This window comes from Alnus glutinosa, chromosome 7 (assembly GCF_958979055.1).
Source record: "Alnus glutinosa chromosome 7, dhAlnGlut1.1, whole genome shotgun sequence".
In the NCBI taxonomy this organism is placed as follows: domain Eukaryota; kingdom Viridiplantae; phylum Streptophyta; class Magnoliopsida; order Fagales; family Betulaceae; genus Alnus; species Alnus glutinosa.
The window spans coordinates 20349221-20359385 of record NC_084892.1 but is presented as its reverse complement, the minus strand read 5'-3'; the positions used below and the strand labels follow the sequence as shown (position 1 = coordinate 20359385).

Genomic DNA, 10165 nt, shown 5'->3' with positions numbered 1-10165 from the left:
AATTAAATAATATATGTTATATATGTTAGTTAATATTTATGTGTGTGTATTATTTAACATACTAACTAGTTAGTTTATCAACTAACATATAATCTAGTTAATTAACATATACTAAGTAAATATAATTAACTATATGTTACTCGATATTTCTATGTATATTATATATATATAGTAGTCAACTATAGTCTATAGGTCATTTTTTTGATAATCTATATATATATATATATATATATATATATATATATATATATATATATATATAAACACATATACCACATCACACATGGTTAACAATAATTATATATTATACTTATATTATAGTTCCTTAGTTATATAGAATATATTAAACTTACTACTTGCTTATACTATACATATACCATAGTTTATACTCTCTAGTTATATGTAATAACATATAGTTAATTTGTTATTTATAGACTATAGTTATATACTATATTTTACAATATGCCTTGTATAGTTGCATATTATATATTTATGTTATTAATAATGTATTGAGGTTGTTCCCCAACTCAAGCTTGAACTACGCTTTGATCACACATTGAAAAATTTGATAGCATAGCTCGAGTTCTAGTTGATCCGAACATGTCGAGTAATCCGACTTGGCTCGAATAACATTCTCAACGAGCTCGAGCTCGCCCGAATTTTAAATAAGCCGAGCTTGAACACACATTTCATAGCTCGGCTCGAGTTCGAGCTCGGGCTCGAGTTCGAGCTCGGGCTCGAGTTCGAGCTCGGGCTCGAGTTCGAGCTCGAACTCGACTATTTAAGCTTGACTCTTAAACGAGACAGTCTTGAAATCTTAAAGTTCGGCTCAGCTCGGCTTGATTACATCCTTACCTCCAAGTAATACCATTTCTCTCGGGCATTATATCAAACAAATTTCTGACATCAACTATCCTTTCCTCTTTGCAATACCCATCAGCTATAGAGCTTCAAGAAACCACCATACCCTAAAAAACTCGGACAAAGATCATCTTCATTTCAAATGAAATGGATAGTATCTATTTCATGGTCAAGATTTAAAGTTAGTGTATATAATGATGTACATGATTTCACAATATTTAATTTTGTTTTAAAAGACGTGTCAATATTGACTTCATATACACCGTTAGATACACAAATTTTAAATCGTGACCATAAAATAGATATTATCCATTTTATTTAAAATGGAGAGGATTCTATTTTCCAAAAACCTATAATGGTGTACATAATTTTATAATATTTAATTTTTTTTTAAAAGACGTTTCAATATTGACTTCATATGCATCGTTAGATACGTAAATTTTAAATCATGATCATAAAATAGATACTATCCATATATCTTCATCTAACTATCACCTAATTATTATTGTCCCCAAACTATAGATTACGTCGATGTCTCCCAAATTACAAAAAACTATCAATATCCTTCCTCCAAGGCCACAAAAAGATAAAAATAATCTTCAAATTTTTTCAATATCTCAAAAGCATATCCCTAAAAGTAAAAAATAAAAAAAGAAAAAAAGAAAAAAAATAAAGGAACTAAAAACTAAAAATAAATAAAAAAATATTTTTCCCCTTCATGCCCAAAGGCCAAAGGTGCAGGATTTCATCGGTGTCTAATCAATCGCCTTTGTAGACGATTGTTGCCAGTATTCCCTCTCACTGATGTTTCTACAGTCGCATTGCAGTGGTCGGATCCGACGTCTCATGTGGCCCCCACCTCCTCTTCGAATGCTTCATCATCCGCCACGTGTACAGAAAAACAAATCAACCGCTCCTGCCCAAATTCTTCTTAAAAAAAGAAGAAGAAGAAGCTAATATAGCAAATATGGTACGTTTGTAAAAAGGAACAAAAACAAGCACACGGCAAAAAGGGGAAAAAGAAATCCAAGTGTTACTTAGGATAAAATAAAAATGGTTTGTTCCTTAAAAATAAACTGCTTATTATAAATGCGTTTTTCAATGCAATCATTTCTTTCCATATTTTCTTGTTAATATCTCTCTCTCTCTCTCTCTCTCTCTCTCTCTTTCCTCACTCCCAATCCTTTGATCGCCGGGACCCACCCTGCCCGATCAATTCGCCGGCATTCGCACTCGGATGACTAGCCATTCCGATCCTGTGAAGGTCAAACCAAAACCTACGCCACAATAGCCTTCTCAGATCCATTCCCTCTTTGTTTCGCTCGCAAAGATTAGGGGCAAGAAGCCTCGCCAATTGATTGGGAAGCAGTACAGGGCAATGATTGTGTGTATACTGATTCATCGTTTCTCACAATTACCGTCCAATCACGGCCTCGCTTCGATTTGATCCCCGCAGCTCAAGTTACTGGTCTTAGGGTTAGGGTTTGTTGCATCGGGATAGGAATGTTGAAGAAAATCATAAAGGGAGGGCACCGGAAGCCCTCCAAGTCTGACCCGAACGACGGGTCGTTATATAGTTTCGGTCCGCCCGGGACCCGCAACTCCGGGTCGGTCTCCACCGCCAATGTGGTCGTAAACCACGCGTCTCGGGCAGGCCCGGCCGCATCGGGCCCCAATACGGGAGGTCCTGCCGCGATTCCGGCGATGGCCCCGCCGTCCGGCACCGTCGATCCTTTGCCGTTGTTCCGCGAGGTTGCCTCCTCGGAACGCCAGGGCATGTTCATCAGAAAACTTCAGATTTGCTGCTTCCAGTTCGACTTCTCGGACACTCTGAAATCAGCCCGAGAGAAGGAAATCAAGCGGCAAACGCTCTTGGAATTGGTGGATTTCATACAGTCCGGGTCCGGGAAGATCACCGAGACGTGCCAGGAGGAGATGATACGAATGATATCAGCGAACATTTTCCGGTGCCTGCCTCCGGCGTCCCACGAGAATACCGGCCAGGAAACCACCGATCCCGAGGAGGAGGAACCGTATTTGGAGCCGTCGTGGCCGCATTTGCAGCTCGTGTATGAGCTCCTCCTGAGATACGTGGTGTCGTCCGATACCGATACGAAGGTTGCCAAGCGGTACATCGATCACTCGTTCGTGCTGAAACTGTTGGATTTGTTCGACTCGGAGGATCCTCGGGAAAGGGAGTACTTGAAGACGATTCTGCACCGTATATACGGGAAGTTCATGGTGCACCGCCCGTTCATCCGAAAGGCCATCAACAACATATTCTATCGATTTATATACGAGACGGATTGGCATAGCGGTATCGGCGAGCTGTTGGAGATTCTGGGGAGTATAATAAATGGGTTTGCGCTGCCGATGAAGGAGGAGCACAAGTTATTTCTGGTTCGGGCGCTGATACCACTGCATAAGCCGAAGCCGATCGCAATGTACCATCAGCAACTGTCGTATTGCATTACCCAGTTCGTGGAGAAGGATTACAAACTGGCTGATACGGTGATAAGGGGGTTGTTGAAGTACTGGCCTGTCACCAATTGCCAGAAGGAAGTTCTCTTCCTTGGAGAGCTTGAGGAGGTGCTGGAGGCTACACAGTCCGCCGAGTTTCAGCGCTGCATGGTTCCTCTTTTCAGACAGATTGCTCGCTGCCTCAATAGCTCTCATTTTCAGGTTTCCGAAGCCATGCATTTATCTCTAGCATTTTGTTTCTGCTCACTGAATTTTTTCCCTTTCCGTTATTCTTTCATTCATATAGCTTTCTTCCTTTTTTTGCTGAATCATGCATGTTCAGTGGCTTCTTTATGGAGAATTTTGCTCAAAGAGCAATTTTGGTGTTTGAGGGAGGTGCTGGAAGCTGGAATGTGTTTTATATTTTTTATATCCTCAAATCGCTATTTAAATAACGTCACTGACTCGTAGCAAGTATTTTATCCTGACACGAAGGTGCTGTTGACGAAATGAGCCACTTCAAATAGGTTCATTGCTCCTAGAATACGGTTAATCCTGCATTGGCTATATGAGCTCCCAGTAATTTACCGGATAAATGGGTTTCTACTGCCTTTTTTGCAATCTCTCTTTTTGGAACACTGTAACTACCACCGCACTGTATGGTGCCCTTCTTTATCTACAAAAGGGACTGCCTCAACTTTGCATTGAGTCAATTCTTACATTTTCTTTTACCTTTTGCAATCTCCATTTGTTGCCTTCCTTCTCACTTCATCCTTGCTTCATTTTAGAGTTAAGAGAGACATCTGAGACGACCCTAGCATGCCAATGTGAATCAGATATAATCAGTGATTAGTAATTTACTTTTTCTTATTAGTAATTCATCTTATTAGAAAGCGCAGTAGGGCAACCCAAGCAAACATGAAGTATACAAGAGAGAGACCCCAGTTAGGGAGAAGTAGAAGAACATGAATCCAAAAAATCTAAGAGACTAGAATAATGGCAACTGTTGTTAGCCGTCACAAACATAAAGAAATTAGAACAAAATAGTTTTTAATTCTAACACCGATCTCTCACAATCTTCGAAATTTCGAGCATTACGTTCCCTTCAAATACACCACATTAAGCATACAGGAGCCAACCTCCAGGCTTCTAAATTACAACGGCTTTCAAACTTACTTCTCCAGCTAGCTAATAACTCCACTACCCTTTGAAGCATGGCCCATTCTAAACAAAAAAGATGGTAAATCGAAACCCACAAAACTCTAGCCACTTCACAGTGGAGCAGAAGATGATCTATGGTCTTCTCGCTCTTCTTGCACATGCAACACCAATCCATCACTATAACGTGCCTCTTTATGAGGTTATTCAAAGTTAAGATATTCCCTAATGTTGCTGTCCACACAAAGAATGTCATGTTTGAATTTCAAATGCTCTTTTAAGAAAATGAAGCTCCAACGGGGGAAAAGCGTATGATAGAAAGATCTGACCTTGAGTATCTGCCTTTGGAAGGGATCCAACAAATTTTATCCCCGCCACTTTGTCTCATCCTAAGAGGGTACAAAAGATTAAAGAACAAAGTGACCAACTCCACCTCCCAATCATGCACTAGTTCGGTAAAAAATATATTCCACTGAAGAATATCATCAAAAAACTGCACACAATCTGCCATCAAAGCCTCCTTACATCAAGCAATACTAAACAATTCCGGAAAAGCTACCTTTAAAATCTGGTCCCACACCATTGATCATGCCAAAATCTAATATTGGACCCATCTCTCATATTTGGCTAGACTTAGAGAAACCTCCCTACCCTCTCTTAATGTTTTTCCATACCCCAACCCCAAAAGAACCAACAACCTCTTTGGAACACCACCCTCCTCACATGTTGTCATATCTAACTTTCACGATCGATCTCCACAAGTCCTCCATCTCTGTTGCAAAACGCCAAAGCCATTTCCCCAATAGATCTCGGTTAAAAAGAATTAGATTTCTAACCCCAAAATCACCTGTGGAATGCTGAGTACAAATTTTAGACCAACTGGCTAGATGGAATTTAAACCGATCACTGGTTGCACTCCATAAAATGTCCCGCTAAAGTTTCTCAATAAGGTTAGCAACACCAATGAGAATTGGGAGAAGGAGCAAATAATACGTAGGCAAGTTAGAAATAATGCTTTCAGTCAGTGTCAACCTATCACCAATAAAGCCTCTTCTAGCTAACCAAAACGACACTCTATCTTCTCAATAATACTATCCCATATTGATTTAGCCTTATACCAATTATCCTAAATCTAGATGGAATTTACTTGTATTCTATCAAATTTGTAAATGTATTTTTATGGTATTTTATCTTATTCTATGTTTTGAAGCTATGTCAGTTCTGAAGACGAACTTAGCCAAGTTGGAATTGGTTTCGGAGGGAAATGTTGATAATGTGGCTGGCTGGCTCGAATTCTGGGTTGTGGGGTTGCGTCCATACCCTTGAACTATCTTGGCCTCCCATTGGGGGCGTCCTATAAGGCTAAGCATATATGGGACGGTGTTATTGGAAAGATAGACCGTCGGTTAACTAGTTGGAAAAACGTTGTATTTGTCTAAGGGTGGTAGGATTACCCTTATCAAGAGCACAATATCCACTTGCCTACGTACTTCATGTCCCTCTTTTCTCACCCTACAAGTATTGCAAACCATATTGAGAAGCTCCAACGTTATTTTTTATGGGGTGGGCTAGGTGAAGAGTTCAAACATCATCTGGTGAGATGGCTCATTCATGGGGAGGGTGGTGTTCTAGTGAGCCTGTTGGGGCGTATGGGGTGGGTTTATGGAAGAATATTAGGAGGGGTTGGGAAAATTTTGCTGTCACACTAGATTTGAGGTGGGAGATGGCTCCAATGTTAGATTCTGGCATAATCTTTGGTGTGGGGATATGGCCCTTGAGGATGCTTCTGTTGCTGCTCACGTGGAATTTTCTGGAGGTGCCATTCAGTGAAATGTGAGTTTTGTTAGAGCGGCTCATGATTGGGAGGTGAGTATCTTTGCCTCATTCTTCAGGATGTATTTAACGAGAATGAGATGGGAAGGGGAAGACAAGTTGTGGTGGATCCCTTAAAAAATAGTGTTTGGTGTTAAATCCTTCTACAATGTCACGGGATGTCATGATAGTTTCCGTTTCCCTTTCCCTTGGAAGAGTGTTTGGCAGACTAACATTCCATTTAGGGTTGCTTTTTTTTGTGTGGTTGGCGGCCTCAGGAAAGATCGTTACCATGGACAATCTTTGGAAGTGATGCGTTATTGTGGTTGATAGGTGTTGTATGTGCAAAAGGAATGTAGAATCCGTAGACCATCTTCTTCTTCATTGAGGTTGCTTGTGCAATTTGGTTTTCTTCAGTCTATTTGGATTGTCTTGGGTTATGCTTAGTCGAGTAATTGATTTATATGCTTGTTTGTGGACTGTTGGCAGCACTCGGAGTGCGGTTGTATGGGAGATGGTGCCATCTCGTGTCTTTAATGGTGTAGTGTCTACGATGGAAAAGAAATTATAGAAGTTTTGAAGACCACGAGAGGACTTTGGAGAAATTTAAATCTTTATTTTTCAACACTTTGTATCTTTGGACAGCTGCTTATATTTTTCCTTTGGTGATTAGTTATTACGATTTTTTTTAGGTGACTTCTCTTGTATACTTCCTGTGTACATAGGGGCGCTTTACGCTTTTAATAATATCTCGATTACTTATTTTAAAAAAAAAACAGTCAATTTTTTTTTTTTTTTTTAAAATATGTAGTGGTTTATGGGCTGACTTCATGTCAAATGGCCAAGTTTTGTTCACTTTGTTGTTTCATGAACCCATCACAGCATGTTGGCAATCTAGGTCCAAGGTTACAGACTTGTTCTTATTTGATGCATTCTTTTGAATGGCCATGTTGGGACACCTGTGAAGGTATTTGGGGAGCGGTTCATGCTTATTTATTTGGAGGAGAATGTGATAGAGATAAGATGATGCAGCTGTGAAGAAATATCAAGCTGCTGTGTTTAAAGTTAATTTTAGTTTTGGCAACTTGAAACTTTTAATGTTTGGGATTTATGTGTAACATTGGATTGAGATGATTTTTACACGGTTTTGCATGTCAAGTATCAGAAGTCAAGTGTATATGTTCAAAATAATAGGTAAATGAAATACTAACCAACTGGAAGGAATTCTTACCTAGTTTGCTATGCTGATTGTTGAGTTGTCAGTAAATAGCTGAACAAGTCTTAATTACTTCACATCATCTAACCTTTGAAACATGTGTATGTTTGTGCGCGAGAGAGAGAGGTATCTTACATGTTGGTTGGTGAGTTGTCAATCGATAGGTGAATGGGTCTTAATTACTTTATATCATTTGATCTTGGGAACATGCTCACTAATGCTTGCTTGGTTGAAACTTTGCTGGCAATATTTTTTATTCTTTTATCCTGTTCTCATGGGGAGTTAATGGTCCAATTGATTGGTGTAGTAAGATTGTTCGAAGTAGTTCAAAGTGTTTCAACTTATCCATCGCTGTGCTTTCTATCTTAACTCAAGTCAATGATGGAGTCTGGGGCTCTCACCCCTAAGTTTAATGTGAAAACACTCCTTAGTTACTGTTCTCTGCTACTTATGGCCATTGCTTGGTCTCAACTCTTCTCATTTTTGATTGAGTCCTACCTCTATTTTCTTTTTCCTTTTTTATCGGTGAAATATGTTGATTGTTTGGTCGTGAGTAATGAAAACTAATCTTATAGCAACCTTACTTCATCAAATATTTTGTGGTTTCTCTTTATGCCGCTATATAATGCTTTGGTGAGAACATTGTTTTATAACCTGTTTCACTTCAGATTTTTCTGTAATTTTTCCACTATGCAACTCAGTAATATATCTTGACCTCAGTGTCATAGTCTGCAAGTTTACGCTGCCTAAGCATTAAACTCATCGAGCATGACAGATAGCTGACAAATTTAGTTCTATCTCCAATGCCCTCTTATATTCCATTCTCCATCATTAATCTTGGTAACGGCTGGTTCTTCTGGTTATTTGTTTAAAAAAATAAAAAAGTAAGAAAAGAAGAAAATCTACTTTCATCACTGTTGCAATTTGATATTATCGTTGCAACAGTGATGAAGGTAACTTATTCCTGGAATTCCTTTTTGGGCTCCATCGATATCAGTTGTTAATAATAAATCCTCTGAAAATTTTGATCTACAATAAGCTCAGGGATATCATTCAATGTGGAAATTACATTTTTGTCTTCAGACATATTTTCCTTGAAACATCCTTTTGTTGAATCAAACTTGTGCTTTATTGAAGTTGTGTCCATAATCTGGCAGTTATAGTGACATTGCAAAATGTTAGCCAGATGAAGTGTTGGAGCTGCCAGCAAGAAGTGGGGGAAAAGGAGTGGGATAAGATCGCATATTGTCATGCTGTCATGCATTATTGTTCTGATATGCGTGTTCTGCATGCTTGCTTGGTACTGCACTTATGTACAGTAAAAGAACAATTCTGTAGGAGAGGCTTGATATGATGATCATCACGTGCGGAATTATTTAGTGGGTTTTTATGATGTATGGTGACCTTCGTCCTGAATGTTTGTTCTTATATCAAATTATGTATTGATGTCATTGAGGTTGTTCTGTAAAGGGGGAAAGATTGTTTCTTCCAGTGAATCTTTTCTTTATTTCTTTATTCCCTAAAAATGGGAGCCATTGTGTTGTTTCTGTTGCTTGGAGTGTCTCTCCCTGGTCATAAGATTGCACTCTAGCCCTTTTCATTTACCACCATTTTTGGATTGGCCTAGGAAGAACTTTAATACACTATTAAGAGTAAAATGTAGCATTTTCTTTTTAAGTTTTAGCTTAGGCGCATTTTTTGTTGCAGGTTGCAGAACGATCCCTCTTTTTGTGGAATAATGAGCACATTGTGAGCTTAATCGCCCAGAATCGGAGTGTCATACTACCAATTATCTTTGAGGCATTGGAGAAGAATATCCAGAGTCACTGGAACCAGGCGGTTCACGGGTTGACGGTCAACGTTCGGAAAATGTTCTTGGAAATGGATGCGGACTTGTTTGAAGAGTGCCAGAGGGAGTATGCAGAGAAAGAGGCTAGGGCCAGAGAGTTGGAAGAAAACCGGGAGTTAACATGGAAAAAACTGGCAGATGTGGCAGCGCAGAGAGGGGCAGAGGATATGATCACAGTGTGATCACGATGGAAGATAATTTGCTCCTCTCCATTTTGGTGGTATTCTTTTTTCAGATTTTTTTTTTTCTTCTTATTTTTATTTTTTTGATCTCAATCCGATCGATGAAGCAGCCATAAATGTAATTTAAATGTATGGAATTTGTTAGGCATATGATGTTAAAGAATGTTTTGTGAAATATATTTGTATTCTTTTTGACCTTTTCTGGTTCCTCTCTATAAAGAGAAGGATGAATCTTTTTGTCTTGTACTACTAGCATGTATAGGACTTAATTGTCTTTCACAGTCGTTTCGTGAAATTATTCAAATTCAGGTGGTGGGTATATTATTCCCTTGGTTGTTTGTAGAATTTGGAAGATGCAGCCTTTTGAAGAAAAAAAAAAAATTGATTTTCGAAGAATTTTTGATAAAAACCACATTTTGCAAAGAAATGTGTTATTTGTACACACATTTACATTAGGTATGCGATCTATACATATGAGATGGGTTTTACATGTATAGGTTTCACACCAAATGTGAATGTACAAAGTGTCAAAAAAATGTGTACAAATATTATTTGCCTTTTAGAAAAGCGTCTTGCGCTTTGCTTTTGAGGCATTTTTTTTCTTCCTAAAGTCGCTTTTTGACCTCT

The 10165-nt window shown here is 38.8% G+C and overlaps 1 protein-coding gene across 1 annotated transcript; it reads left to right on the top strand.

Annotated features, from left to right (window-relative positions):
- The first annotated feature begins 1986 nt into the window (after nt 1-1986).
- On the top strand, nt 1987-9731 carry LOC133872533 (serine/threonine protein phosphatase 2A 57 kDa regulatory subunit B' alpha isoform). The gene is made up of 2 exons (XM_062310062.1): nt 1987-3543; nt 9215-9731. Exons 1-2 carry the CDS (start codon nt 2365-2367, stop codon nt 9536-9538), a joined length of 1503 nt encoding a protein of 500 aa, XP_062166046.1. The 5' UTR covers nt 1987-2364; the 3' UTR covers nt 9539-9731.
- The last annotated feature ends 434 nt before the right edge of the window (nt 9732-10165 follow it).

Excerpts from the sequence above, each read along its gene's own strand:
- LOC133872533 (XM_062310062.1), top strand. The coding sequence starts at position 2,365 with ATGTTGAAGAAAATCATAAAGGGAGGGCACCGGAAGCCCTCCAAGTCT. Across the intron at positions 3,544-9,214 it reads TCAATAGCTCTCATTTTCAG|GTTGCAGAACGATCCCTCTT; the intron begins GTTTCCGAAGCC and ends TTTTTGTTGCAG.